Genomic DNA, 27,005 nt, shown 5'->3' with positions numbered 1-27,005 from the left:
AAACATAGAAAATGCGCCAACACTACATCTCAAACACCCCCACCACTCTTCTCAACAGGTATCCTCCTCCTCTGCACGCCCTTCTTGTTCACAGCAGGTGCGATCGACACATCTTTCAAATCTCCGCAGATCTGCAAAGTCAAGGTTTATACGAGCATGAGGCACGAATTAACACATAAAAGATGAAGCGGGAGATGGAATAAGAACGAACCTCGACAAACTCTTCAAAATCTACATCTCTCCCCCTCCCCTTTCCCTCAGGCAAATCAGAAAGCCCTGCATCCCTTAGGACGTATCGGAAATCCGACTCCCGTACACCGTCATAAGCATACCCAAGCACCGCAACAGACTGCACGGCTTCTCGTATCATCGACACAGGTATCCTCATCTGCTCCTCCACCTCCAAATCAAAACCAGGCTCAGAATCGCAGCCAGAACCAGAATCGCCAGACACGCGTGCATACTGCCCAAACACCTCCCGCAGCGCCTCAATCTCCCCGGGCTCAAACAACGCACGCGGATACGTCGCCGCACCCGAAAACCGGCGTAAAAGCGCAGGATAACCAAACAGTGCACACACGCGCCGCTGTACCTCCCCGATGCGTAACCAGCCTTCTCCCGACGATGCTGGACCCACTTCGACCCGTCCACCTGCGCCCATCCCGCGCAGCACCTCCTCTGCCCTCCTTGCCTCCTCTCCCCTCCGTCTCGTATCCCACCCTAGGGTATCGCCCATGACTCGTACAACTTCTGGTAGTGCACTGAGTGCTGCACGTGCGTCGACGAAACCTAGGCGTGTGCGCCGCAGGAGCACATCGAGGGGTTTTTGTGCGTATTCATGCGTGAGAGCGTAAGTGATTTCGGAATGTGTGAAGGGGTACGGGGCGGAGAGAGGGCGGTGTGGGTCCAAAGCGGCCGTTTGGTTCGTCGAGGAGAGGAGCGCCCATGCTTGTGAACCGTAGGATGAGGAGAGGTGTTGTGCGACTTCTGGGTGGAGGCCGTACTGCAGCGTACGTCAGTAAGAATAGTAGTGGATGTGAAATGTGAAATGCATTGGAGGGCAAAGGGCTGATACTCACGCGTTGAATCAACCCTATGAACATGTTGCGATCCCACCCTTCGCTTCCTACGAGTCTCAGCTCTTGGGTCTGACACTTCCAAGCCTTTGCCTTCAACCCGGGACACACTTTAATTGCTTCATCGACCGCCTCTTCTGCCATTGCACGATAGGTAGTCCACTTCCCACCCGCGATGGTCACCATTCTACCCTCATCAACTTTGACTACATGACTTCTCACCAACCCCTCCGTGCCGCCCGCGGCGCCAGATGAAATAAGCGGACGCAGTCCCGACCACGCTGAAAGCACATCCCCGCGGCGCACCCTGATGTCCCCACTCAGATACCCACGCACCTCATCCATGACCCACTGGATCTCAGACTCGCGGGGGAGAATATCGTCACCGCTTAGATACGCGTCTTTTTCTTCTTGGGGCTTGATATGCGCACGCATGTCGTAGGGCTCGTCAGTGGTACCTGCTACGACACCGCCTTCCCATGGGAGGAAGAAGACGACGCGGCCGTCACTTGTTGCAGGGTCCAGGAGGCCCATGCCTTTAGGGGCGTAGTAGGAAGGGAGGGCGATGTGTACGCCTGAGCTTGCGCGCACGATGGGTTTGTGTGTAGGAGTGGAAAGGGAGAGGAGGGAATCAGTGTAAGGGCCTGTGGCGTTGATGATCACCTGTTGGAGTGTTAGTTGTTATCTGGGGCGGGATGGGAGAACGCGCCTTGGCTTTGACGTCGAATTCACTTCCGGCGATGTAGTCCTTGACGCGTGCACCTGTGACGAGACCTGTGGTGGGGTCTTTGCGGAGGGAGGTAACGCCGCAGTAATTGACGGCGGCTGCACCTGCTTTAATAGCTGTGAGGATGAGAGCGATGTTCATGCGGGAGTCGTTGTGTTGGCCTGAGGATGGTGAGGATGAAGATAGGGTGAAATAAAAATAGGACATACCATCATAGTAGACCACGGCACCGACAAGCCCGTCGCTCTTCAGCATGGGGAACTGTGCGAGGGCCTTGCCCTTGGACATGAGGTACGATGATTCCATGTTTTCCTTGCCAGCGAGGAGGTCGTAGAGTTTGCATCCGGACCAGTAGTACGGAACTTGCCAGTACCTGATTATTAGTCAGTGATGGTAATCACTGGAGGGGTTGATGGATGGGGGAGTTGGATTTGGGTTGAGAACGGGGGATTGGAAACAATGACGCACTTATAAATGGGAAGCATGATAGGGAGCATATGACTCAGATAAGGGGCAGTCTGTAGGAAGACTCTCCTTTCGCGCAAAGCCTCGCGAACGAGCTTGTACTGCTCATAGTCAAGCTCGAATACGGCTTTCTGGAGGTAGCGCACGCCGCCATGGACAAGTTTGGTTGACTTGGAGGACGTACCTATTGATATACGTATGTAGTGGGGTTGCATGGAAGGAAGTGAATAGACTTACCACTAGCGAAATCTTCTCTCTCGACCAAAGCGACTCGTAGACCGCGACTTGCAGCGTCGACAGCGACACCGGCACCAGTTGCGCCTCCTCCTATGACCAATATATCGAACTGGGCATCATATCATCATCATCGCCCCGCTTTGGATCAGCACTTCGCTTTAAGGCATCGATCATGGCTGCGCGGGGAGGAGGAGACCATAGTGGTGGTGGGCGTCGAGACTCGTGTGTTGTTTGTGAGTAAGCAGGACCAGAATTGAGGTAGAAGTAGCCAGCGCCTGCTGCTGTTGCGGTGGATAGGCCGAGGAGGGTAAGCGTGCGCCGGGTTAGTGCACGCAGTCGCAGAGCCATCGATTCTAGAAATACAGTCTTCCCTTGAAGTTAGATATCTGATTAGACACTATGAAAGCTCAATGACTTGGGAGTCTTCGACACTACCACGATCGGTTCCCGTGAAGTCAGTACTAGAACGTGGCAATTGTCCTCCAAACACGTTCGTTGACTCGACTGGTCATCGATGTCAGCTTTTGTTTCTGCTCGTTGGTTTTTCGGGACCTTCGGCGCTTTTGGCCAAGTGCGGGCCGCATGGCTCGTCGGCCCGCCTTGAATCCGCCCTCATACCATTCAAACCTTGACAATCCTTTTTGACACGCTTGTGTCAAGTACAGCTTCCGAATCATACAAACCTCCATCACACTTATTTCTTCCAGAGAACGATATTATACCAGCGCATTCAATCCGTCCTCGAAGCCCTAGTAGCTCTTCCAATAATCATATCACGACCGCGAGGAGGTAATGATTGGCATAAATTACCGCTCAGCGCGACGTCGATCACGAGAGGCCCACTGATAGACGTTGAGATTCATAGTATTACTTCGAGCTGCGGTCCGTCATGGATGATACACTCTTAAACCTTTTCTCAGAGTTATGCAAGAACTCCTGCAGGGCAATTCGTTCCCGAGTACTGTGATCCTTGTCGACAGCCGTAATCGCTCCTTGAGGATGATGCAGATTGCAATGGACTTACTGCAAGTAGGGCCGCCGGGGACAACAAGGTCTCCTCTACATTCCCAAGGTCCCTCTCCATCTGTCTTTTGCCGACGAGGTGGCAATTCTTTAATCTAGAACTACGCGATAGAATGTGTCTTACGTTCAACGCCAGCTGACGTTTGGGTTTATGTAATTACGATTACACAGGGTCAGATAGGCTTTGATATAGGCTTTGATGTTGTTAAGCTACTACGACAGCTTCGGTATCGACTTGTCGATCGAATGTCGTAAGCTTCTTAGATTTTGACGAAAGAAGAGTCAAAAGTTTCAAAACAAAGCTAAGTACATCCTGGATATTGTTGATTGTTCCGTATCATACGATTGAACATAGTAGTCGAGACGCACAGCCTGGCCTGTCATGCATTACCGAAAAGCATTCGTTTATGGACCGCGTATTTGTTGTAAGCCTTGCTCACGCATTGGACTAGAAAAATATGCGGCTTACGCTGAAGCAAAAATATTGTTGTCGCGTTATCGCGTTATAGATCACCGCGGCCTCATAAATAGAAACAAGACAGATCTTGCTGCTTAACGCCACCTCTACCGATGCATGAGTTGTGTGAAAAGGGGCAACAGATGGGCCACATGATAGTATCTACCGTGTTTGCAGGTCTTGCCGCTGGCCATTGTGTACAGAAGGGAGAAGTACCAGCTTCTTCTTGCATGAAGACGTGCCTAATGGAAGACAGAGAAGGGACGACAATGTTACTTGAGGGATACGAGGGCATCGGAATTACACATTCAAGAACGTCAACTTGGGTAGGGATCACGGTGAGCAGGGCAATAAAAATTTACTTAACAACGAGCTATCACATTACCGGCGAGTTGTCTGAAGCGACAGGACGCTGGCGTATGTTTTATCGTGTAATAACATACACCATTTTCCTCACGCACTCGTGCCTCAGGCAGCTGGGATGCGCTTACAACATCCGTGTCCACTTGGCACTGTCACTGATCGGTAGTAGATCGCAACTACTCTAAACATTCACGATTAACGCTTAGTCGTCAATCAGTCTCGTTATGACAGAAGTTAAATAGACTAACACCGGCGTCCGAGTCGCGTCCCGTTGACACTCCACATTCATGGGAGTATCAGGGCTTCTTTCCGGGCGCCACGAGCGCTACAAATGCCAACCCGAATAAGAAGTTATGACGAAAGCGGGTCTCCAACTAGCAGTGCTACAGGCCGTTCGGAACAAGGACAAAACCCGTTGCTGTACGGAAGAACAGCGTAATTAGACTGCGCGTCACCAGAGTCTAGACGGGTCTAGAGTGTTGTTGATTGAATGGCTCCTTGGCAAAGCTGAAGGTGACTGCTGTACGATCCTTGACAATTTGTTGTCGTTGTTTCGCTACAAAACGTTCGACTGATCAGAATCTGAAGGCGAGGATGGAAATGCTCACCTAATAACGTCCCGGAAATAATGAGAGAATGTATAAAAGCAAGGCAAAAAGGTGAGAGCAACTCATCCTCCCACTAAGTATCATTCTCAACCAGCTTTGCTGCGACAGCAATGCCAGCATGAGTTCAGAATCATGCAAGGCGTGCGACGCAATTTTGACTAAATATCTGTAGCATGATTCATCCGCCGCTCAGAAAGCCTTTGAACAAGTTAGCCTTGTCGACGTTGCAGCACTGGTGGAGGCTGTTGTAGGTCTCGACTGCTCTGCCATTAACGTTGTCGGCGCCTCGACCAGTTGTTCTAATGACCAGGAGCCACTTTGCTGCGAAGACAACTCATACGTAAGTACCATATCCGTGAATACAGGCCAAGCTGGCCAAGGGGGAACAATGGATTGCACTATCAGTCAGCAATCGAAGTGTAACTATGCCAAGCTCCTGAGCAATGTCTCGCGTAGCTACGGAGCGAGGAAGATCAGCTGCGGAGCAACAAGAGAACGGAGATAAGCATACACTGACAAACACCTTTGATGAGGGCCATCCCTTCCAGTTGGCCGTTCTCGACCTCGTGTCCAAGGCTGATGGTCGCTTGGTGGCGTTGCACCACGAGCGGCTGTAAGATGATATTTGTTTAGAGAATGTAATGATGGGTTCTTAGCGCTAAAGGACAGACTATAAGTTCTTCCTGTGCTTCAGCAATCGCAGCTGTGATTTTGCGCTTCTTGTCTTCTAGAATCGCATATTGTTCGAGGAAATCCTGGTGGAGGGTCTCCCTTCGACTGCGTGTCAGTATTGAGCAGACGGTGGTATACACGCCCTGACAGGACCTCCTACATATCATTTATGATGTTGGCGATTTCGGTTTCCTTCTCCTGCAGCTGATTGAAAGGTGAAGATGAGAGGTCATGGATATCAAGGATACAAACAGCAAGGTGGAATTCTTTTCGTGTTGTTTGTATTATCTTATCGTCACGTCCCCTCAACTTTTTCTCCCATGTTGCTGGCAAGCGCATATAATTATGTCCAGCTAGCGCTATGATAAATCACACACCTTTGAACTCCGCTGCGACGACCGCAAACGTTCTTAGATATCTGTTGTCAACGTGGTAGATAGTATTAGATATCACGAAAATACTCGTTGTTGTGGTCATTGCTACTGCCTTGAGAGTGCTTGAAGTCTATATCTCCTTCGTCTCCTGATAGTGGTTGAGAAGGAGGTCTACCTGATGACACGCGTCTTCCGGGCATCTTGGATGATATAAGTGAGAAAACAAGCGAGTCTATCTGGTAGTCGGAGTCGGTCAGAACTTAACGCGCGTTTGTAGCTAACGCAACACGTGGTCACGTGATCACTTATACGCGTCACGACCAAATACCGATACCCCTCAGAGGAGGGTCCGCACACGTTAGGCATCAGTTCAGTAGCTAATTCCTCCCTTCTGCGGTTGTGGCAAAATGCGGCAGTGATACCAACGCGCCGCGGGAAACCCAGGCTTTGTTAGTTAAGAATAGCCTGTCGTACCTTTCAAAATTCACACTGACAATGTCAGGCCAAGAGACATGAAAGGCGAGACAACCGTTCCATCGTGGGGTAGGGATGGGTATACTATTAAGTTCCTAAGTATGCACGTGGAAGTTCGAACGTTGATCCCCGTGTGAGGCCACATGCGGGGTAGTTCAAGTTTATCTTTGTATACGCTAATGACACTCGTGACTCGAGTAGCTCGCCGCTGTGAGACTCATGTTGTTTGATTTATGTGCTTGTGTGGTAGTGATAATACTAACTTGCTAATGGGTAACGTGGACCTTGAGGCTAACTGGCTGGTATGTAAATTCGGGTGCCGGGGATAGGTGAAACGCGTAACAGACTTAAGTTTATGGAGCTCCGCCTCGAGCTGCGCAATTCAGCCGCGCCGGGGTCCCTGCAAGGTGATACTTGATTACAATTATACAACTTTGATGGAGGCAGAAGTCAGATGAGCTGACGGCCTTTGTGTTTCAGACTGCACTCGGCGAGCGCGTTGCGTGGGAAGATGCGGCGATCTTCAAAACATAAGATAGACGCTGAAAGTCGGCCACCTTCTCGAAATGGTCATGTTCAACTCAACCGTCCATGATCCGACCACCTGCAAGTTTTCTGACACAAATTTTACACTAGTCAGCCACTCTTACAAGCAGCAGCCCGCTTAGAGTAATACTCTATCTACTCGGTTTCTAGCCAAATATTTACCCTGTGCATATACTTGCTTGATGTCTGAACTGTCCTTCGCAGAGTTCTCGCAATCATTTTCTCCACCAACTCTCGTACCAACTTTGAATGCGCTCCTTGCTGGCCTATCTCTCCCATTCGGGCTTACTTCCCCGACGGATTTGACGCCCTCTTTACTCCTTGCAATCCTGGAGTCTATACTCGAGTCCCGCCTCCCTATCCCAGCTTCAATACGCGCCTCTCGCTCATCTCTTGCGAAAGTAGAAGCAATGAAGGTTTTTCTTGGCGTACTCGAGTGTGACGTCCTCCCGGCAGACGAGGACGTCGGTCTCGCAGACCTTGATCCACGCAGACTAGCGGATGGATGTTGGGAAGAAACAGTTTTCGTTGGTGAACTGCTTTGCTGGCTTGGGAGGAAACGAGGCATCATCGAGGAATTAGTCGGTGATGATAGTGAGGGCGAGGTAGATCTTACAGCATCGATGCTATTGTGTCCAGAACCTTCCTTCGGCGTAGAACTGTCGCATATCACAGACGTCCCGCGGCATCCACGCGTTACTTCTCCCTCCATGCGGTCCACTACCACCATGAGCGCCCAGACCGATCTATCCATGCATTACGCCCCGCATATGGAGTCTGACACGAGCATGGCAGATTCCGAACGCTCAGATCGTACAGAGACGCAGCCATTCCACGACACCGGTGTATATCACCAGCCACATTGTATTCACGAGCTCGAGGACCCATCATATCTCGAACGTGACGCTTCTTATGCGTCCAATGTCGATGATTCGATGGAAGGATTAGACCCCGATTGCTCTACCCAATCGACCTCCTCAGGAGAACAGCCCCCAACTCCCACGCCTCAGCCCATTCGTCTGAAAGGTCGGATTGGTGCTGTCGATTCTGAACTTGAAATGAAAGCTTTCGCAGCGAACAAGTGTAACACAAGCACGCCTGTCAAGGCCAGGGGTCAGCGGCGGAGTTCTGGTCTTTATCCTGTGGCAAGCGGGAATTCTACCCCTCGTATGCCTACAACGTCAATGCGCATTCCTGCTAGTGCGCCTTCGGCACGGACTCGGGTCGATAATTTCTCTACCCTTGAGACATCTCCCTCCCCCTTTGGGGCGCTGTCATCATCGGCACACATGCGGAAGATAGATTATTGTTCTCCCACAGAACGCACGGTTGCACTTCTGAACGAGCGTGCGAGACTCCTCAGTGAGCTCGCTGATCTGCGTAGGATTAGAAAAGCCGGTCGATAACGAGCAAGCGGAAATGCCATGTTTGTCCAGTGTATGGAGCGTATTCTCGATTCCCCACTTGGTTGGTCACGATTTCTTAATCACTACTAGTCAGTTTGTGTTACTTATTTGAGCTTCTTGCAGTTGTTTTTGTATAGCTCGCTCGATAATTCAAATTATTCAATTACTTTAAGTTGTGTATATTTAGACTTTTATTTACTCATGTTGAATTCCAAGGCTTATGGCAAATACAACCAAACCCCTGAATGGGAAACTTAGCGGCCTTAAAGATTGTAGACGTGCCAGATCAGAAGCACGGAGCCGGGACATTCTACTAAGAATTCGGGCTATCGCGGCGATGATGTGAAGCGATCGGCCCAGACTGGACATTGTAATCGTTGCAAGGAAGATTCATTACAGTAGAAGTGGAAACTAACTCGAGTTGGTAAAAGAATCACCTTGATCAAGAAACCAAGCATTATGCTATTACACAAGAATTCAAACTCTCATACTGGTCCTAGTTTGTTATGTACTTGTTTCATCACGTCTCTAACCCCGTTTCGCCAGCCTCCAGCTCATTGTATCGGGGATCCTAGGAATCGTGCCAGCACAGTGTGCCTTTGCGATTGCTTGGCCGTTATCTCTTCCGGCTGAAATCCTAACGTGTAGATGTTCTCGGTTGCTCCGAGATCAAAGTTCCCAGCCCTGGCGTACAGATTGTCAGTAGCCTGATAATCACCTGACAATTAAATTCGAGGCAAGCCCGTAGACTAGTAAGTAGTTGCTAACGGAAATAGTCTGCACAGGCACAGACACGATAGGATCAGCCCCGAGCAGCCCGGCTCGATCAGTCGAATTCGGGCATCCGAATCTCATGTCTAGGACTCAATAGGAATCAAATGTCGAATGTGGACAGATCAGAGGAAGCACGATTAAGGGGCAAACGTTAACGGACCTGAACTTCAAAGAATAATATTTGCAGGATCCGAAGGGGTGCATTGCCAATAGCAAATACGTAGCTTGACGCGGCATATATCGATCGCGACTTGTCAGCTTCCGACGCTTTTCGGATTGGCAGATGAAACGAGTTTTGGAATTTCCTCTGCCACGCGAGCTTAGCGGATGTTTGAACACATCGTCGTTGGTGGCGAGGGCCTGCTGAGCTTGAAAATGCTATGTACACTTTTCTGGCAATAATCCATGTGCATGAATCATTATCGATGCATCCAATGCCAGTACCGGTGCCTCCGACTCGGTCGGGGCGAGTCCGAGACAGCCGTTAGTGCCGGGTATTATTAAAATATCTAAGGAATCTACTGCCAAAATACCTTTGCAAGATATAGTCGTCCTTTGACTGAGAATGTTGGTACATTTGTTGGACTGGAACATATCTCATATTATGACATTAGTCTAGTCACGGTAACTAACACTCCCTCTAGTAGAACATCGGCCATGTGAACGTTCTTCCGATCATCTGAGACAGCAGGTGCTGCACTACTACTACTAGTAAGTACTAGTCATAGCAATGCCACCCTCCATTACTTTCAAGTTGGCCTGGTTAATAAAGTTTCGGTCACATCGGGTCAGTGCCGATGTTCAGAAGCCTTCACAAGAAGCTGACTATTCTCGAAGTCTATCTTCATCCAAGGAAGTATCCGCCGAGTCTGTTTCAAAATCCGAATTCTCTCAACACCCTTCATCGCAACTGTTTCATTATCAAATAAGCTTTCAGTCCTTTTTTTGTAAATCCCATTGTGATAATATTTTGGATATCTAAAAGCGCAGAATCCGTCAGATCTTTGTGATATCATCAGATAAGAAAGGTATTAAAAGTAATAGATCGCAACAATCTCCGTATGTCTACTAACCGCTTTCACATCATAGGGAATACTCTGCCTTATAAGATTATTGAAAGAAGGCGAATGTACAAGTGCGGGGACCAGACTAATTATGGAATGATTTGTTTCAGGACCTTTTGAGGATAGGATGTAAGAGTGGACAAAAGTTCGTGAACATACAGATTGATACTGAGAGGGTTAAGGAGGTTGTAATGTGCTAAAGCGCAACCTGCAATGTTCATTATATTTGATAATTGGCATTTGTGCTCCTTTTCATGATGAATTACTTTGACAAGGTTACGACAAACTATCAAACATGTAACAACTCGGGTACAATTGTGCCATGCTATATCTGCGCGTGATATCACAATATCGCAATCTTGCTAGTAACTCCACCTTGCTCCATACTACATAGTACCAAGAACTCGATGTTGATAGCTATATTTACTAGCTGGAGCAGAATTACTTCGGTCACACGAGTACAATGTCACTCGGACTTCGGTGCGCTCGCTACGGACATAAAGTGCCTTCCAATTCATTGTCCAGTTCATTGAATCTGGTGTTCACTTTCCGAAAGGGACATTATCACGTTCACAGCGTATCTTCTAGTGGTCCGATAGCAAAGGATAGTAACTACATATCGAAAAGGCGGAGTGGTGACTAACCCACGCTGTCATCACATAACGTCGAAGCCACCGAACCCCTATGTCGCTCCCTAACGGCTCTGCTTCAAAGAGTTTATTGAGATTAATTAAATTATCACATTCACACCCTAGACTAAGTACTTACTAGACTAGGTAGATAGTAACTATAGAAAAGTTGTTGTAATCTTGACTCACGCTGTCCGTCAAAACGCCAAAATCTCAAGTACTATTATTAGGCAGGAGAAATTTCTCTTAATCATTTGATGAATCCACGCTGTCATCTCATACTATAAGGCTTGGTGTGAGTTAGACAGGGATTGATAGATCGTGAGTTAATTCACTAAAGATACGGAAAGTGAGGATATCATATCATTAAGCGAGTGGGTCCAAGCGGTACAAAAAGAGTTACAGTGGCACTCCTTACAACATAGAGGAGCCTCCAAAGGTACGGGCAAGCGGTGGTCGCTTCTTCAGGAACCAGATAGAGAGTATCGCATGACAGAAACTGTCGATCCTTATCACATCTTATCAAATTCTGCATCTATAATCGTTTAACGTTCGCTTCGGGAAATTCCCTCGGTTACTTGATCATCATTCAGAACCATCCCGAAGCCTGTCCAACTTCCTAAACCCTTTCTTCCAATTGTTAACACTGACAGATCCCTAGTTGTTTCAACATGTCAAAACCTACTCCTTGAAGTTGGGCGCTGTATAGCCGGTTGATGTCGTCGTATCGATGAGGCTCCAACGAATTCTGCTCCGATGATAAAAAAAATTGACATACCTGCCAGATTGAACACAAGTAGCACGGCGTTTCTGAGTTAATTATGTAACGCATCTTCGGAATAGGACGTGTTCGTTCTTCCAGTGCACGTTCTGTCAAGGAATGGGAGAGACCGCGGAGGTCACATCACAGGTTGGTGCCCGTCCTCTTCGTACAATATGAATATAGCAGCTGTTTCTTCTCAATCCACTGACATGCCTTTCCCACTCAAACTTTGCATCATTTGACGCAGCTGCTCTATTTTAAACTTTAGATCCTGCGACTGCGGCAATCGTACCTAGGCCCGTATTTAATAGGGAGAGGTAGTGCATTTCGTTCCTTCACTCTCAAAGGTAGATCATATCACTGCAACCCCTTTCTAGCATGGAAAACCGTGTGTCGCCAACGGTTTCCGTACCTTTGTTTCCTGGACAAGGGTCTTCATCTGGTGCCCTAGCCTTGGCTCTTCAGCAGGCCCTCCGTGATATTCGTTCACCATCTGGCCATTTGCTTTTGGCTTCATGCCACGAGGCTTTTCATGCAGAGGTGTTGAAGCTATCAGCAGATGAGCTCAACGAAACCCACATTTCCCTGGTCGATTTTCAGGAAGCCACCTCGCTTCTATCATCTTCGAGTCTGTACCAGAACAATCCCATCATTTCCAGCATCTCGCTCTTCCTCGTTCAAGCGCTGAGATACCTTGCGCACTTCTCAGGCTCATCAACAGAACCCAATGGCCGTAGTACTTTCGCAGATAATGCCGACCACAGTCTTGGGGTGACTGGCTTCTCCTCAGGGATCATCACGGCATGCGTGGTAGGAGCTTCTAACAGTGTGCTCACGTTCATGTCAAATGCAGTAGAGGCATTTCGCCTAGCATTTTGGATCGGCGTGCGATCTATGCAGCATAGAACCAAAGAGCTTCAATCCGCTTTGGGTTTCCCTGACACAGGACTCCCTTGGAGCGTCGTTTGTGTTGGCTTGAGTAGAGCCGATGTCTTGGGCTTTATCTCTGATTTCGAAACCAAGGTGAGAGGCGGTTGGACATTGGTGACCTTTAAGAAAAAGCTGAACAAGGATTATCAGAACGATTGCAATTCTTCCCTTCACCTGACGGCTATTTTGGATACACAGCAGGTCACCGTTTCGGGTCGTCCTGATATCCTACAGCGTTTCTCGTCCTCAATTTCAATTTCCAAGTCCTGCACAATTCATCCAACGACTGTAGATGCTTTATATCATGCACACACCCTCCACAATGTTCACGCCCAAGTCCTGGCTGATTCCAGAAGACATCTGATTCGATTTCCTGATTTTTCCGACCTTAAATATCCCGTGTTTTCGACCGTCTCTGGGAAGCCTGTGTTGCCAAGTTCTGAGCACTCCTCTCTTGTTGACGCAGTCCTTGACATGATAATCGTGTCTCCTGTAGACTGGATGTCTGTGATACAGGGGCTTGGTGGTTCGGTACCGGCCGATGCTCCCACACAAGTATTAAACTTCGGCCCTAGCTCTGGTCTTCTCCGAATACTGGAGAAATCACTCTCACAAGAAAGTTACTTGTACGGATGTGGCCATTAGCGGTTCCAGCAGCCCTGATAGTCCGAAGGGGAGCAATTTCAAACAAGAGCCGATAGCAATTATCGGAATGGCACTTCGCTTGCCTGGTGGTGCAAGAACCGCGAACGAGCTTTGGGAGCTTCTTGAGCGAGGAATTAATACTATTTCAGAGGTATGTTGTTTCTGCGTTCCGTGGTATTTCACACGTTAAACTTCCTTGTTGCAGATTCCGGCAGACCGTTTCCAATTAGAGCGCTACACATCTGCCGACGCTAAAAGCGGCCGGGGGATGAAGGCTCGTACCGCGAATTTCATAGATTGTGTTGACGAGTTCGACTACAAATTCTTCAAGGTATCACCTAGGGAAGCAAAGAGCATGGATCCACAGCAAAGAGTTCTTCTGCACACTGCTCATGACGCCCTTGAGAACGCTGGTTATGTTCCAGATGCTACCCCGTCTTTCCAGCGTGATAGCTTTGGTTGTTTCATCGGTACTGCAACCCATGATTATGCAGACAATTTACGGGAGAATATTGACGTGCATTATAGCACAGGTATGCAGCCTTCTTCTCAACACAGTGCTTATTCTGACAAACATTCAGGAACCCTGAAAGCTTTCCTTAGTGGCCGCATATCGTACGCCATGCAACTTGGCGGTCCTTCCATGACTATCGATACTGCTTGTTCATCGTCAATTGTCGCAATCCATCAAGCCTGTCGTTCACTTGTTAATGGGGACTGCAGGGCTGCAATTGCAGGCGGAGTCAACACCATGTCGAGTCCGGACGTAAGTGAAACTGGATTCTCGATATCAATCCTTAACGCTAATGATATTCCCCTGACAGATGTTTATTGGCCTGGATCATGGGCATTTTCTCAGCCCGACCGGCCAGTGCAAATCTTTTGATGCATCGGCTGACGGCTACTCTCGATCAGAGGGATGCTCTCTTTTCGTTCTCAAACGTCTTTCAGATGCAGTTGCAGAGAAGCGACGATATTCTTGGTGTCATCCGTGGTGTTGATCTCAATCAGAGTGGGCTAGCGCACTCAATCACCCACCCGCACGTACCTTCCCAGGTTTCTCTAATGAACAGGCTCCTAAAGAACTCCGGAATCGATGCATCACGTGTCAGTGTCGTAGAAGCGCACGGTACTGGTACCCAGGCTGGAGACTTTTCCGAGCTCCAGAGTATCCGCGCCGTTCTTTGCCGTGCTCGCGATAGCGGAAACCCCCTCCATGTCACTTCAATTAAAGCCAACATCGGTCACTTGGAGGCTGCTTCTGGCGCTGCTGGACTTGCCAAACTTTTGCTCATGTTCCAACATGATACGATTCCTGCTCAAATCTCCCTCAAGACATTGAACCCACGTATCACACCACTAGCCCAGGATAATACTATCATCGACACGGTTCCCACGCCGTGGGTGCGCGGATCGTCGCCCCGCATGGCGCTGCTCAACAATTTCGGAGCATCAGGTTCAAATGGGGCACTCATAGTGGAAGAGTATCCAAAGCAAGCGAAAGCTCCAGCTAGTGGCATATCTTACGTCTTTGGTATCTCTGCCAAATCTCGTGAGGTCCTCGAAACTCTCCGCCTTAGCTACTTCCGGTGGCTTCACGACGCTAGAAATCGCTCAATTCCCATGAGCGACATCGCGTATACTGCTACAGCAAGAAGACAGCTGTACCCTTTCAGAATTTCAATTGACGTAGGGAGCAAGGCGCAACTTGTCCAGGCTCTTGCAAGCGCTGAGGTGTCTCATTCCGAGGGAAATTTCGGTCAAGTAGTCTTTGTCTTCTCTGGACAAGGCAGCTATTATCGTGGCATGGGGAAGCTCCTCTATTCGACCTCTCCGGTCTTCCAGCGCTGCATTGACAGATGCCACCGATACCTCGTGTCCAAAGGCTTTGCGGGTATCCTTCCAAGTATTGTTGGGGAGGCCGCAGATAGTGGGTCGGATGAAATAGAAGAGTTCGAAGCGTCTCAAACTTCTACGATGGCGCTAGAAGTCGCGTTGGCAACATTATGGATACATTGGGGTTTGACGCCTTCCACAGTCGTTGGGCACAGGTGAGGATTATTTTAATACACAACTGGTCGATACCTAACATTATCGTACTAGCCTCGGTGAATACGCCGCTCTAGTCATCGCCGAGGTGCTCTCGCTGGAGGCAGCCTTGTTTTTGGTCGCATCACGTGCTCGCCTCACATGGCGTAGTTGTGTGCCGGTGCAACAGGCATGTTGGCTATCAGGCTCGGGGAGCAACAAATCAACACCGTTCTGAAATCCGGGTCATACTCGGATCTCTCTGTCGCTTGCGTCAACAGTGATCGCGCCTGCGTCGTTTCTGGCCCATTGTCTCAGCTGCACGCTTCTGACCGGGGAGTTGGCAACTACCGGATGCAAGGCTCGTCTCCTTGACGTTCCTTATGGATATCACAGTCAAGCAATGGACCCTGTTCTGGATGATCTTACCCAACTAGCACGCACTGTACCCTTGTCTTCTCCAAAGGTGTCCATTGGCTCCACCGTTCTTGGACGACTTGTTCCCGCAGGAGACACTTCGACCTTCGACGCAACCTACTTCTCTTCGCATTTCCGTCGGCCTGTCCTTTTTGCTCCAACCGTCGACGTCCTGTGTAAGCACCCCTCGCTCCCACAGATAGATGCTTGGATCGAGATGGGACCCCAAGCGTCATGCTTGTTGATGATACGGGCTTGTGCAGCTGCTCCCAGCGAAGCAGGCGCTATTGCCTTCGTTGAGCAAAAATGATAACGCTACTCTTACCTCCAGCCTATCCCAGCTCTACAGAACCAGTGCTCCTTTGAACTGGCGCAAAGTCTTTTCGGAGCTGTCCCCAGCAACCTGCGCCGATCTGCCACCATACCCACTCGAGAGGAACAAAGTTTGGGTACCATACAAAGAACCTTTCTATGAATCTCTTCCACCACCTCAAACCGTGGCACCAGCACGAAACACGGCACCATCACAAACCATTGCACCACCACAAATCACGGCACCAACACGAAGCACGGCACCAGCACGAAGCACAGACAGCACAGCACCATCACAAACCATTGCGAAATCCGATCTGATATCTGACTATACCATGCTGGGGTGGTGGGTGCAGTACCCATCGCGCGAGAACGGCAACTCGGCCAGTTTCGATACTCCCATCGAAGTTTTAGCTCCGTTTATTGAAGGACACAAGGTTGCAGGGCACTACCTATGCCCAGCATCAATCTATCTTGAACAAGTTCTTTCGGGCGCAGATCTTTCACGGCGTCATCTTAAACTCGATTTCGGGAAGAGTATGGCTGCTATCCGAGGTGTTAATTTTGCGAAACCACTTGTTTACCATCCCCAAGTCAATCGCATTGTCCGCACGCATGTCACCATTCACGAAGATGGCACTGGTCTCTTCAATATAACATCCAGACTGCAATCTTCTCAAGACGAATCGGTTCACGTCCGCGGAGAAATACGCTTCCAATCCACCAAGGAGACTTCTGCTAATCTTGAAAGTGAATTCCGCCTCATGCCCAGACTTAGCGCTTCGAGATTGGTTCGCGAAAGGAAGGTCAAGCAGAGATCTTTTCCACTCGAACGCTATACGAAGTTGTCTTCCCTCGTGTTGTTGAATACTCTTCAAAGTATCACACGATCCAGTCTCTGACTGCCAGCGCGGATGGAATGGATGGTATAGCGCAGATCAAGCTTCCAGATGCCCCACGACTCTCTTTCGCCTCTCATCCTATTTTCGCCGACACCCTCCTTCATACCGCTGGATTCCTAGCAAATACGCAAGGCGATATCGGCGACGCTTATATCTGCAGCGAGGTCGGGTCATTCCAGATGCTCTCTGAGTTCATTGATCAAGAACAAACGTACACTGTTCATTGTCGCGGGTCGTGGATGTCCTTTGACAACATCGTTCTCACCGAAGCATATGCTGTCCAAGAACAAGAGCCTCGTCGTGTTGTTGCGCTTATGAAAGGCATCCAATTCAAGCGCGTCCGCATGAACGGTCTTGCTCGAGCGTTGGAAAATGCAGCAGACTCCGTCCCTGCGCAGACACGAAATCGAACCGATTCAACCAGTACACAAAACACAGGCGGTGTACAAACAAGTAACTCTGGTAATTCTAGCAGACCATCTTCACCGGAAACCCTAGTGTCTGAGGACGATGTACGCATCCGCATCAGAGATATCATTGCGCAGGTGCTCGGCCTTCCGACTGCCGATATACAAGATCACTCTGACTTCAAATCGCTCGGCCTTGACTCCCTCAGTTCATTAGAAGCTTTACATGCGGTCAAAACTGAGCTCAAAGTTGACCTTCCTCACGACGCATTTGAGTCTTATTCTACAATTGCATCCTTGAGCACTTTGCTCGATAAATCCCATCCCCCCGAGAAATCCGTGGAAAGAACCCCCCAGAAGTCCTTGGAAAGACCACAACCGCCGCCAGCTAGATCCGCCGAGTCGACAGAAACAGTATCCGATAGTGACAGACGCATCCGCATGAGAGGTATTATCGCGGAAGTACTTGGCCTTCCGCTTTCCGATGTAGAAGATGACTCCGACTTCAAATCGCTCGGCCTTGACTCCCTCAGTTCATTAGAAGCTCTACATGCACTCAAATCCGACCTCAATATCGACCTCCCCCACGACACATTCGAGTCCTATTCCACAATCGCATCCTTGAGTGCTTTTCTCGATAGATCTTCCTCCCCAAAGAAGTCCTCGGGAAGATCCCGTGCGTCGACGAGAACATTACAGCCCGCATCGTTTGATAATCGCATGTCACAACTCCAATTCAGCAAGGACGAGGTCGCTGTCCCGTTACTTCTTATCCACGATGGCAGCGGCTTAATAAGCCATTACAATCGTTTGATGCCGTTACATCGTGACGTCTTTGCTCTCTCCAATCCTTGTCTGATTACCGGTGGAAAATGGGAGAGTGTCGAGCAGATTGCAGAATCCTACGCCAACGTCGTTTTGGGTGCGAAATCAGATCAGATCATTATTGGCGGTAAGCAGTCGGTTACTATTGTTCAGCAGAACATAATTAACGACGCAAGACAGGGTGGTCATTTGGCGGCGTGGTGGCCTTCGAAACCGCTAAGAGGCTCGCTCAGAACGGCGTACGTGTCCGCGGCATCGTTCTCATCGACTCTCCTTGTCCTGGCAAACATGTGCCCCTTTCATCATCTGTTATAGACCACGTCACGATGTCACACTCCCGAGGAATTGATTCAGGAACCATAAGTCTCGTCGCAGAACAATTCAAAGAAAGCTCGCGACTCCTTTCTGTCTACAAGCCATCTCGTGAAGGAAAGCTTGAAGTTCCGATAGTTCTGCTGCGCTCGTCTGAGGGGTATGCTCCTCCGGGTTTGGACGTTCCTCACTGGTTGCAATATCGTGGAAGCGAAGGTGCCGTCGTTGGTGAATGGGAAGCCCTCACACGGTCCCCTGTAAAAACCTGGTCAATTCCAGGAGACCATTTCGCACCTTTCAATCCCGAAAACGTAAGTGTTTAATACATCAGGAAGAAAAGTCAATTGACACTCAATTATGTAGATCGAACAAACATCTCAGCAGCTCAAGGAAGCGTGTCACTTCGTGGAAAGGCTATAAACGATACCATGTGCTTTTGATTTCACTTGCTCCATTCCACTTTAGATTTTGTTTGTGTATACTAGATCTCTTTTCTTTTGCTGGATCAAGACCCTCCTGCTTGCATCTCACAAATTCCTTGCTCGTTGCTCGTGCTTTTGCATCTCTGTATCTATATAGCCAGTTGACTGTCACGCGACTGGTGTTCCGTCAATAAATGCAATTCAGTTTGTTTATAAGGCCGCAGGTTGAAAGCAATGCTTTGCATATATAGCTTTGTTGGATAATCCTTCTTCACGCCTACTCATCCGTGATTCACATGAGACCTCCACTAAAACCAAACATTGCAAACGCAGACTTCCTCAGGGAAGGAATTTAGCGAGAAGCTCGACGGGAGCCTTGTCTAATGTGATATATTCTCCATAGATCGAGTAAAATACTATCCAGAAAAGGTTCTGAAGTTCACGAGGAGAAACTCCAGCGTCAGATACAGGAGGAAGAACATGAACGATCTCTTGATAAAAACAGGGTAAGAATAATCCAGTTATCCATGAATTGCCAGTGGTACAGACATGAAAGTGAAAACTTATTAAAACAAGATGAGACGTACAAGTGATCCGGAGTTACTGCTAACGGACCTCGAAAGTGTTACAATGGTATATTCTCCTTGCTCTTCGACCTCGTCACTCCGGACTTATGCTTCACAGACTCCATCTCGAAACTTACATCGTCCATGATACACCACTCCTCCTCGGGCATTTGATCCAAAAGACTTGGCTGTGCCTTCATACTGCTAAAATCAACACGGGCAGGAGAACATTCTACATCTTCCATGATTGCAGGCGCCACGTTTGCGGCTCGGCTCTGTTGACGTTCAGCGAATGTTACTGATGCACCTCCCGGCGTTGGTTTTGCAGGCTTGAGTTTTGAAGGTAGTGCGCTGCTACAGGCAAGGCCTAGCGAATCGAACTTGCTGACGAAAGATGCAAGAGCACGACGTTCCTCCTCAAGCTTTACCCTTAGCTGTATTCGATTCTTAGAACCATAAAAGAAAGCATATCAACATGCAAAAGCTGACCTTTTTTTCTTTATCCAGCTGCCTGACAAGTTCGGCCGCCCAAGCCTCCTTTTCTTCTCGCCTCTTTATTTCTTCTTCAAGTTTTCCGACCCACTCCTTCTCAACGTCCTCTCTGACGGCTCTCAGAGGCTCCCCTAGATTATCCTCATACCCACGCACTACAATTTCAAGCTCACGGATCGTCTTCGCTTGTTCAGCAATGAGCTTGTCTTTCTCGGTTTCTGAGGCATCCGGCGGAAGTTCTGGGCGAGAAAGGAGAGCAGATTCTAGGGAAAGAATTTGAGTCGACTGTGACTCGAGTTGACGGCGAGTTGCGAGAAGCTCTTGTTGAAGCTGTCATGATTCGGCATTGTTTAACTGGATAGAACGATCCAACAGTACCGAATGTACAAACCTGGTATGGTGACATATCAAAATCAACTTTGGATGGGCTGGCGGGACGTGATTCGTCTCCTTTGCTTTCATCAACCGTTTGAGATGTCAGAATGAGCTTCGTGAGCTGCTGGATTCGAGAGTTGAGGTCCTTCATCGCTTTTGATTCATCAAGTTGCTGTGACAGAAATCAGTCTGTTGAGAATTATGTAGCGAGAGGCAGACACTACCTCGCGTGCTGAGAGCCTGCGAGTTCGAGCAGGCGCCTCTGCTTCTCGTTCTGAAAGCTTATTCTTGAGGTCTTCAATCTCTTTCCTGTATCGTTCTATCAAAGCATCAGTATCGACAATCTCTTTCTTCTTCGCATTAAGCTAGGAGCGCGAAGAATTAGCATCCTAGGAACAACAGATAGAAAGAACACGACGAACCTGCACTCGTTTAATCCTCTGAGCAAACAAAAGCGTACTTGTGCTTTCTGCCACGGCATTTGCATCGGGATTGATGGTGCATATGACCGAGATTCGAGCATCTCCTGATAGTGAAGGCTGGAGCAGTCGTGTTAGCTTGGAGTTACGATAAGGTACGTGGTCGCTGAGAAAGACAGTTTAAGCATCCCAAGCATAGCATAGGATGACGCCTCTGACTTTTTATTCTTTGCAGCGTTCTCTGCAAGAGTACCAATGACGCTTCCAAGTGTCAGCAAGCTGGTGTTGATATACTTCCCCTCCCTGGTTCTCTCTTTATCCGAAGTGGCTTTTTCGGAACCAGCAAGATCAATCAGGCTCTGGATGAAGATATTCAAATATTCAATAACCCCACTGAGACCGAAAAGAGAATGAAGCCCACCAGCACCGAAGTCTGCACGCTTCTTCCTCCGATGGTCTGTAATCGAGGACCACCAGGTGTCGGTGGGCGTGTGCCGGGAGTTTGACGGCCGCTTGGTGTCTCGCTCCTTCCCTCTCCCCTTTCTCTGCTCTCTACTACAAGTCGGAATACGCTGTGGCTTCGACTACTCCGCTCATTCCAGTCTGTGCTAGCCGTCCTTCTGTTTCTTTCTCCTCGTTCAAGGACTTCCTTGACACCCTTCAAACTTGTCACAACTTCTTCTCGAAGTGGCACTAGAATACCCGAACCCTGAATCTGGACAGGCTGAGCAGCAGACATTGAAGGCGGTGCGAGCAGATCATATATCGTTTCATTGTAAATTTCGAGGTAAGAGCACCGAAGAAGATATTCACGAGTGGGTGTGCGGCGGATGTAAGCAAACACATCCTTCATTGCACGTGGTATTATGCCTGGTTGATCTTCGTTCCCAGACTAAATAAAAATAAGAACATTTCAAATGTAGATGCAAAGGCGCAGTCTCACAAGAGTGAATGTTTTCCCGCTAGCTGTTTGGCCATAAGCGAAAATAATGGCATTGTAGCCGTCCATGGCAGCGCAAACATGGCTACGAGCAACAGCATTGTAGACCGGGCGATTCTCAGAGCCAGTAATAACTTCATCAAAATGAAACTCTGGTGGTGTGGTGGCAGTTGACTTGGCGTATTGAGGGAAAAGCTTTATGGTGTGTTGTGCGCTATGATCCCATGCGGGATGCGCAGAGGTGGTAGGGCGGATTCTGGGTAATGGAATAGTTTCAGTATGTGACAAGAATAAACCAGCGGAGCGAAATGACCTGATAGATACAAGAACCTTGTCTTCCTTTCCGTAGTTGGGCCCAAGGATCATTGCTTCATCGATGTCTGCTGAAACATCACCGGGCTCGACGGTCTGAAAATCGACTAGTGCATCTTCTGGATCAATCCGACTAACATCCATATCACTCGTGGTTTTGTGGGAGATTGGAGTCTGACTCCTCGGCGTTCCAGGTGTACGTGGGCGAGTTCCTTCGATGGACTTCTTTGCTGGAGTTGCGGGCACAGTTGCGAGAGACGACTTGGTCGTGGCAGTAGTCCGTAGTCTGGATTCAGAAGATAAAGCTGCCTTAAATTTCTTTGCTGTCGAACCAAGAACGCTGGTCTTTATTGCAGAAGGGAGTTCACTGCTAGATGCCATGGAAAGCGGACGTTTGGGTGTAAAAGGTACGGATCGTGTGAGCTTGCTGGGTGCAGGTGTGGACGCCATCGTTAGCATATATTTCGAGGTTGTCGTCGTCGTCAATAAAGGCGCAAAGCATGTGTTCGCAGATCGGTGTAAGTAGTATGTTTCAACCCTGGGAATGGAAACGCGTATCATGGTCACGTGCTAGATGGGACGCGTCTCACCACGTGACTTTACAAATTAATTCTGCCATGAATCACGACTGGCGCTCTGCCCAATTACTGGTTGATGTTCATAATACAGGGCTACTGAAGGTATACAATTGTCTGGCCAATTGGTCGGTAATCTCCTTCCAAGGTTTGAGCGTACATAGAATTCCATCCGCTCTTTCATGCTTCTAACAAAGTCAGTATTTCACTTCACATACTTCTTGTGCTTCTTGTGCCAGCTCTCAATCGAATCACTGGAATAATCCTCAAACACCTCCTTCCTTCCCTCTGGAAGGCGCACGTAGTTAGGCTTTGAGTTCGTTTTAACAACAACCTTTTGAAATCCATACGTCAGTAACCGCACTTGAGTGACTAACACTTACAAGCTCATCAGGCACATCTAGCTCTGGGGAGTCAATAACCGATGCAAATGGATGCAATAGTTCAGGCCTTCATGCCGTGATAAAATATTTGATGCACAAATATCACTCAAGTACTTACCAGGTTTCGTCATAAAGCCAGAGCATGGAAGAGCACTTCGTGCAAAAATTGCGCTCAGAAATGGCGATGTGCTCTTCTGGAGTATCCCTGTCCATCACAGCCTTATACACTCTTATTCTCATACTCAACAAGGATGCACGGGAAGTTTCGTGAGAAAACTACGTACCCGATATGTTCTTTACCTTGGATGATAATCAAGGTTTTGGAGTGCGCACCAAGATTGATCGAGCCGCCAACACCGCCTACTTTGCGGCAGATGGAACATAGACATAGCTTTATGCACAGTCACAACTCGAAAGATCCTAGAGGTTTAAGTTATCGGGGATCTGCTCACCTGATATGGGACAGGGGTGCTGCTTTCTACCGTAAATCGCACAGTACCGCAATGGCAGCTTCCTTCAAGTGTAATGGGCATGGCGGGTCGATCGCAGTCAAGCAGGCCCCTGAGAATGACTCGGCGTGTCACGGTGTTTTTGCTTGCTGAGTACAGGTTTGAACTCCGCTTGAAACATTCTATATAAGCAGTGTCATTTTTTTCTGTTCCTTCAAGAAGGCTTGCCACGCTGGTCGTTTCGCAGAATTTCCACTGTCGACTCAGTGCCATGGACTCTACGAGTCTTTGTTTACCTTCGAGAACAAACCCACTATAGGAAGTGTCGCGGTGCCATCCTGAGGCCGTGGCATGTCGATTTTTCTCTGGGACATCCAAATTTATCTATCATCCTGATTCCTACACAACGTGAGTCTTTCATCCTTTTGTTCTTCATATTGTGCATATTCTTGTCCATGATCTTAAAATATACTGATTATAATGAATGCGACCTGCTCGACAGGCAGGACATGACCTCACCATATTTACTTCTGAGACTTTTTCCGCTTTTCTCATCCCACCCATTTACTTCGATTGCTGATTGCGCCTATCTTACAGGTGTTTGTTGAATATTTTTGATGATTTTTTTCGTCTGTACATTACGCCATAGGGTTTGAATACTAGTGCATCTTTTATATCATCACATACTAATATCAATTGACATGATTTTTGAATGTTATCGAGAGCACACTGCTTATCCGGGCTCTACCAAGTCCAAATCAGATGAAGCTGCTTGCCTCCGCAGTGAACGCTATTTGATTCTCAATCCTCACCATTCTTTCTACGTACAGTGACGGAGGCTATCTTCGTCAGTCGCTTCTGGCGCTTCCACGCCAGATTGTCGAACAATGTGGGGAAGTCGGATTTAAGAAGGGGTGAGTGCGTAGGTGGACCCGTGTCAATAAAGGCCTGTGAGTCCTACAACTGAAAGAAAACTCATCTTGCTCGCTTGGAAAACACGATCCAAACCGTGACTCTACACCTCCGAAATTAAATTGTGGTCGTCAAGTTGTGCTTCGGCGTCATCCGAAGACAAGCAAGCCTATCTGAAACCATGATTGACATTATAATCACGGTTTATTGTCGCGAGACACTCTCAATGTACTTGCGTCAATTCCTGTCTGTGATTCGTATACGTCTTTGTTGAATGTTCGGTCAGAATCATGTTTGTGGCATCAGACGTTAGAGCTCATAATAAAATTGTATCTGCTTCCAACTTTTGTGGGGGAACGTACTATAGACGGATGTACATGGGTATTTGGGTGAATACCTACAAACCACTCCCAGCCAACCAACGTTGTACCATGGTGAGTGCTTCTTTGGGTTTATCGAGCGGGACCTATCACTTTGAGTCGGCATTGCAATGAAATTGAAGGTGAGCTTGAGACTGACCATATGGCCTGCACCATCCACAGTAGCAAACGTGAGTCCGTTCGCACTCCTAGTCTTTCCAGCAACTTTTCCCTCGACTAACCAAGACTCGAGTGGTTGCTGCCCAAACGCCTCTTTGCCGCTCCATTCCATGTTGAGCGTCCACGCCTGGTTACCAAGCCAGTTGCAGATCCAGTCGTATGAACCCACATATATCAATGTGCGTACGCCGCGCTCAAGAAGTGCGGCAACATGAGGGTAGGTTGCGTGATACTCATCCATAGCCAACGAGAAAGCCTGTCCAACGGGATTACTGCAGGAGCTATAGTTACCTGTGACAGCGGGATCCACGCCGAGTTTTTGACGCACGGAGGCTTGGTCAAGGTAGTTTGCCATAGACCTAGCCTACAGTTAGCTAGGCTGGTTGCACAAAAAGACTGTCGGCTCACAGCGTGATCGGGTAGCATAACGTCTCTGCGATAGGTCCATCGCAGACCTTGCTGAGATCGTAGGGATTCATGCCTACCATAGTATAAACGTGTGCACCTGGACGAGGAGATTGTTAGACCTACCGGTCGCGAAAAAAGGATCTGATATTTCGCTGTCACAGAAGTTCGAAGCTGCTTCACAGTTCATTAAATCGAACTGGTTAATGCATGATTCCGTTAACCACAGTTGGCACCGAGGGAGCTGTGGAAAGTAGGTCAGCTTCCAACGATGCCACCTGTATGAAGGCACCGAACCGCTTGCTTCATACGATTACAGGCACTGGAAGGGATATGTACGTCAGGCAATAAATATCAATGTCGGAAATCACATACGAGATGCTCTGCACAGGGAAGACTGACGCGCCAGTGCATTGCATGTCTACATAGGCCGCCGACATTGTGTAAAAGTCGGTTAAGCCGTTACCTGCACATGGTATAAGCTAATGAAACATTGTTTCTGGTGCCAATAATTACCGATCATGATAGACTGAAGGTTGATTGGCGTCACACCAGCTGCAGTCAATATGGCATTCTGGTCGTAGACTGCAGCAGCAAATACTGGGACGTAACGCCCCTTGAGTTTTCCGATTAACCTCTCTCTACGCCAGAACGGTAGGAACCATACGTACTCCATAAGACTCTCCGGCCATGTGGAACGCACGTCCTTTGAACTGAGTGAAATTTTCAAAGAAAATCGCGACAAACGCGGCGATATCTTTCGAAGCTTCCTCAGTAGTGCTCTTGCCAGACGGTTATTAATAGTGTGGTTTCATGTGACAGGCGTTCGACTTACCACGGTTTCTCCATAGTCTGCGTACGAGAAACCAACACCGATTGGCTGATCCACGAAGAAGATATTCGCATTAGAGTTCCAGGACTCGGGATGGAACACCGTGCTAGTGTCGTTCACCACTCGACAGGGTCCTAGTTCCACGTAGACACCAAGACTGGAGGAACACCCAGGGCCTGATAAACGTGTTTCATGAACCGCAACAGAACTCTGTCTACAGTACAACTCACCACCATTGGTCCAGAAGATCACATCGTCTTTGGCAGGATCGTTCCTACTCTCGAAAAAGTAAAAGAATAGATGCCTGGCCTCGATATCAATGTATCCCGTGTAAGCGCTGAGATTTACACACGTTATCGTATCGGTTCTAAACATCTGCAGACTGTACTCACTTCACAGTTCCATCACAGAAATCAGACGACTTCTTAATCCGGACGCTATAGTTCGGGAATACAGGATGACCGAGGGTGGTGAATTGTTCCTCTGAGAGTGCACTGAGTTCCTCGACAGGCATGAACAGCCCTTCGTCGTAAGGTGCTGTGAAGGACTGTGTAAACGACTTCACTGGCTGCCTCGAAGTCCCACGGTTGGGAGTGCCTAAACCGAGGAACGTCTGGGTTGTCGCACCAGCTGCGAGCGCGAAACAGAGGATGCTGAAAGCCCTCCCTTTGGTGAACATGGTGGTAGGATAGAATTGAGAAACAAGAGGCTTACACGCGGCCCCAGTTAGATGTGATTCTCAAGTCATGTTCTTGACCATATTAAGGTCGTTAGGTGATCACGAGGCCAGCGTGATACCCTGACTCTTCGTTCCAGTGAGAACCGATTAACGGAATGTGGGAGACGGTGACAGTAGTCATTCTTCTCATTGGATTCTGCTGTGGGCCTGTGGCAGAGTCTGGACTTGGCAGACTTTCTCAAATTTAGGTCAATTTGGCCTATTTTATA

The 27,005-nt window shown here is 48.5% G+C and overlaps 7 protein-coding genes across 7 annotated transcripts; 2 read left to right on the top strand and 5 right to left on the bottom strand.

The window, feature by feature from the left end:
• Positions 1 to 29: 29 nt before the first annotated feature.
• BJ212DRAFT_1446425 (FAD dependent oxidoreductase-domain-containing protein) lies at positions 30 to 2,853 on the bottom strand (the record flags this gene model as incomplete). The annotated part of the gene is made up of 8 exons (XM_041338242.1): positions 30 to 131; positions 212 to 1,003; positions 1,080 to 1,739; positions 1,798 to 1,964; positions 2,013 to 2,176; positions 2,272 to 2,452; positions 2,506 to 2,595; positions 2,616 to 2,853. 8 exons carry the CDS (start codon positions 2,851 to 2,853, stop codon positions 30 to 32), a joined length of 2,394 nt encoding a protein of 797 aa, XP_041194496.1.
• A 2,539-nt stretch (positions 2,854 to 5,392) lies between these two features.
• On the bottom strand, positions 5,393 to 6,112 carry BJ212DRAFT_1346383 (uncharacterized protein). Its single transcript, XM_041335343.1, has 3 exons — positions 6,006 to 6,112; positions 5,881 to 5,954; positions 5,393 to 5,771 (listed from the first exon to the last, which is right to left on the bottom strand). The coding sequence occupies exons 1-3, from the start codon at positions 6,103 to 6,105 to the stop codon at positions 5,586 to 5,588; spliced, it is 360 nt and encodes a 119-aa protein (XP_041194495.1). The 5' UTR covers positions 6,106 to 6,112; the 3' UTR covers positions 5,393 to 5,585.
• A 918-nt stretch (positions 6,113 to 7,030) lies between these two features.
• Positions 7,031 to 8,836, top strand: BJ212DRAFT_1346373 (uncharacterized protein). The gene has a single exon (XM_041335342.1). It carries the CDS (start codon positions 7,205 to 7,207, stop codon positions 8,426 to 8,428), a length of 1,224 nt encoding a protein of 407 aa, XP_041194494.1. The 5' UTR covers positions 7,031 to 7,204; the 3' UTR covers positions 8,429 to 8,836.
• Positions 8,837 to 12,036: 3,200 nt separating this feature from the next.
• BJ212DRAFT_1446423 (putative polyketide synthase) lies at positions 12,037 to 18,856 on the top strand (the record flags this gene model as incomplete). The annotated part of the gene is given in 16 exon segments (XM_041338241.1): positions 12,037 to 12,681; positions 12,739 to 13,080; positions 13,105 to 13,214; positions 13,234 to 13,384; positions 13,439 to 13,766; positions 13,815 to 13,999; positions 14,058 to 14,165; positions 14,197 to 15,284; positions 15,337 to 15,428; positions 15,452 to 15,600; positions 15,623 to 15,706; positions 15,728 to 15,854; positions 15,952 to 16,740; positions 16,797 to 18,251; positions 18,305 to 18,747; positions 18,800 to 18,856. The coding sequence occupies 16 exon segments, from the start codon at positions 12,037 to 12,039 to the stop codon at positions 18,854 to 18,856; spliced, it is 6,153 nt and encodes a 2,050-aa protein (XP_041194493.1).
• Positions 18,857 to 19,221: 365 nt separating this feature from the next.
• On the bottom strand, positions 19,222 to 22,487 carry BJ212DRAFT_1346366 (P-loop containing nucleoside triphosphate hydrolase protein). The gene is made up of 10 exons (XM_041335341.1): positions 21,964 to 22,487; positions 21,654 to 21,906; positions 21,132 to 21,602; positions 20,930 to 21,069; positions 20,714 to 20,876; positions 20,516 to 20,656; positions 20,308 to 20,463; positions 19,918 to 20,246; positions 19,895 to 19,896; positions 19,222 to 19,860 (listed from the first exon to the last, which is right to left on the bottom strand). Exons 1-10 carry the CDS (start codon positions 22,419 to 22,421, stop codon positions 19,484 to 19,486), a joined length of 2,490 nt encoding a protein of 829 aa, XP_041194492.1. The 5' UTR covers positions 22,422 to 22,487; the 3' UTR covers positions 19,222 to 19,483.
• A 96-nt stretch (positions 22,488 to 22,583) lies between these two features.
• Positions 22,584 to 23,480, bottom strand: BJ212DRAFT_1346363 (Mss4-like protein). Its single transcript, XM_041335340.1, has 5 exons — positions 23,373 to 23,480; positions 23,205 to 23,311; positions 23,039 to 23,149; positions 22,921 to 22,987; positions 22,584 to 22,871 (listed from the first exon to the last, which is right to left on the bottom strand). Exons 1-5 carry the CDS (start codon positions 23,451 to 23,453, stop codon positions 22,743 to 22,745), a joined length of 495 nt encoding a protein of 164 aa, XP_041194491.1. The 5' UTR covers positions 23,454 to 23,480; the 3' UTR covers positions 22,584 to 22,742.
• Positions 23,481 to 24,565: 1,085 nt separating this feature from the next.
• Positions 24,566 to 26,966, bottom strand: BJ212DRAFT_1346360 (Alpha/Beta hydrolase protein). The gene is made up of 11 exons (XM_041335339.1): positions 26,450 to 26,966; positions 26,288 to 26,394; positions 26,061 to 26,233; positions 25,897 to 26,007; positions 25,742 to 25,841; positions 25,601 to 25,691; positions 25,523 to 25,547; positions 25,352 to 25,469; positions 25,229 to 25,301; positions 24,801 to 25,179; positions 24,566 to 24,747 (listed from the first exon to the last, which is right to left on the bottom strand). The coding sequence occupies exons 1-11, from the start codon at positions 26,734 to 26,736 to the stop codon at positions 24,679 to 24,681; spliced, it is 1,533 nt and encodes a 510-aa protein (XP_041194490.1). The 5' UTR covers positions 26,737 to 26,966; the 3' UTR covers positions 24,566 to 24,678.
• Positions 26,967 to 27,005: the final 39 nt, after the last annotated feature.

The sequence above is a fragment of the Suillus subaureus genome (assembly GCF_016647635.1).
Source record: "Suillus subaureus strain MN1 chromosome Unknown BJ212scaffold_11, whole genome shotgun sequence".
NCBI classification, from domain to species: domain Eukaryota; kingdom Fungi; phylum Basidiomycota; class Agaricomycetes; order Boletales; family Suillaceae; genus Suillus; species Suillus subaureus.
The sequence above is the reverse complement of the archived record's forward strand: the minus strand, read 5'-3'. Positions and strand labels throughout refer to the sequence as shown.

Bases quoted from the DNA above. Each gene is read 5' to 3' on its own strand.
- BJ212DRAFT_1346366 (XM_041335341.1), bottom strand. From the start codon at position 22,421: ATGCTAACGATGGCGTCCACACCTGCACCCAGCAAGCTCACACGATCC. The intron at 21,603-21,653 runs GTGAGACTGCGC...ATTTTTATTTAG, and splicing joins GCGGGAAAACATTCACTCTT to TCTGGGAACGAAGATCAACC. The intron at 20,247-20,307 runs GTTTGTACATTC...GAATCATGACAG, and splicing joins TTGATATGTCACCATACCAG to CTTCAACAAGAGCTTCTCGC.
- BJ212DRAFT_1346383 (XM_041335343.1), bottom strand. From the start codon at position 6,105: ATGACCACAACAACGAGTATTTTCGTGATATCTAATACTATCTACCAC. The intron at 5,955-6,005 runs GTGTGTGATTTA...TGCGCTTGCCAG, and splicing joins CGTCGCAGCGGAGTTCAAAG to CAACATGGGAGAAAAAGTTG. The intron at 5,772-5,880 runs GTTTGTATCCTT...AGGTCCTGTCAG, and splicing joins GAAAAGAATTCCACCTTGCT to GGCGTGTATACCACCGTCTG.
- BJ212DRAFT_1346360 (XM_041335339.1), bottom strand. From the start codon at position 26,736: ATGTTCACCAAAGGGAGGGCTTTCAGCATCCTCTGTTTCGCGCTCGCA. The intron at 26,395-26,449 runs GTGAGTACAGTC...TGTAAATCTCAG, and splicing joins TTCTGTGATGGAACTGTGAA to CGCTTACACGGGATACATTG. The intron at 24,748-24,800 runs GTCAGTCTCAAG...TCAAAGTGATAG, and splicing joins TGGATGGTGCAGGCCATATG to GTCCCGCTCGATAAACCCAA.
- BJ212DRAFT_1346363 (XM_041335340.1), bottom strand. From the start codon at position 23,453: ATGCCCATTACACTTGAAGGAAGCTGCCATTGCGGTACTGTGCGATTT. The intron at 23,312-23,372 runs GTGAGCAGATCC...CTGTGCATAAAG, and splicing joins GCACCCCTGTCCCATATCAG to CTATGTCTATGTTCCATCTG. The intron at 22,988-23,038 runs GTAAGTACTTGA...CACGGCATGAAG, and splicing joins TGGCTTTATGACGAAACCTG to GCCTGAACTATTGCATCCAT.
- BJ212DRAFT_1346373 (XM_041335342.1), top strand. From the start codon at position 7,205: ATGTCTGAACTGTCCTTCGCAGAGTTCTCGCAATCATTTTCTCCACCA.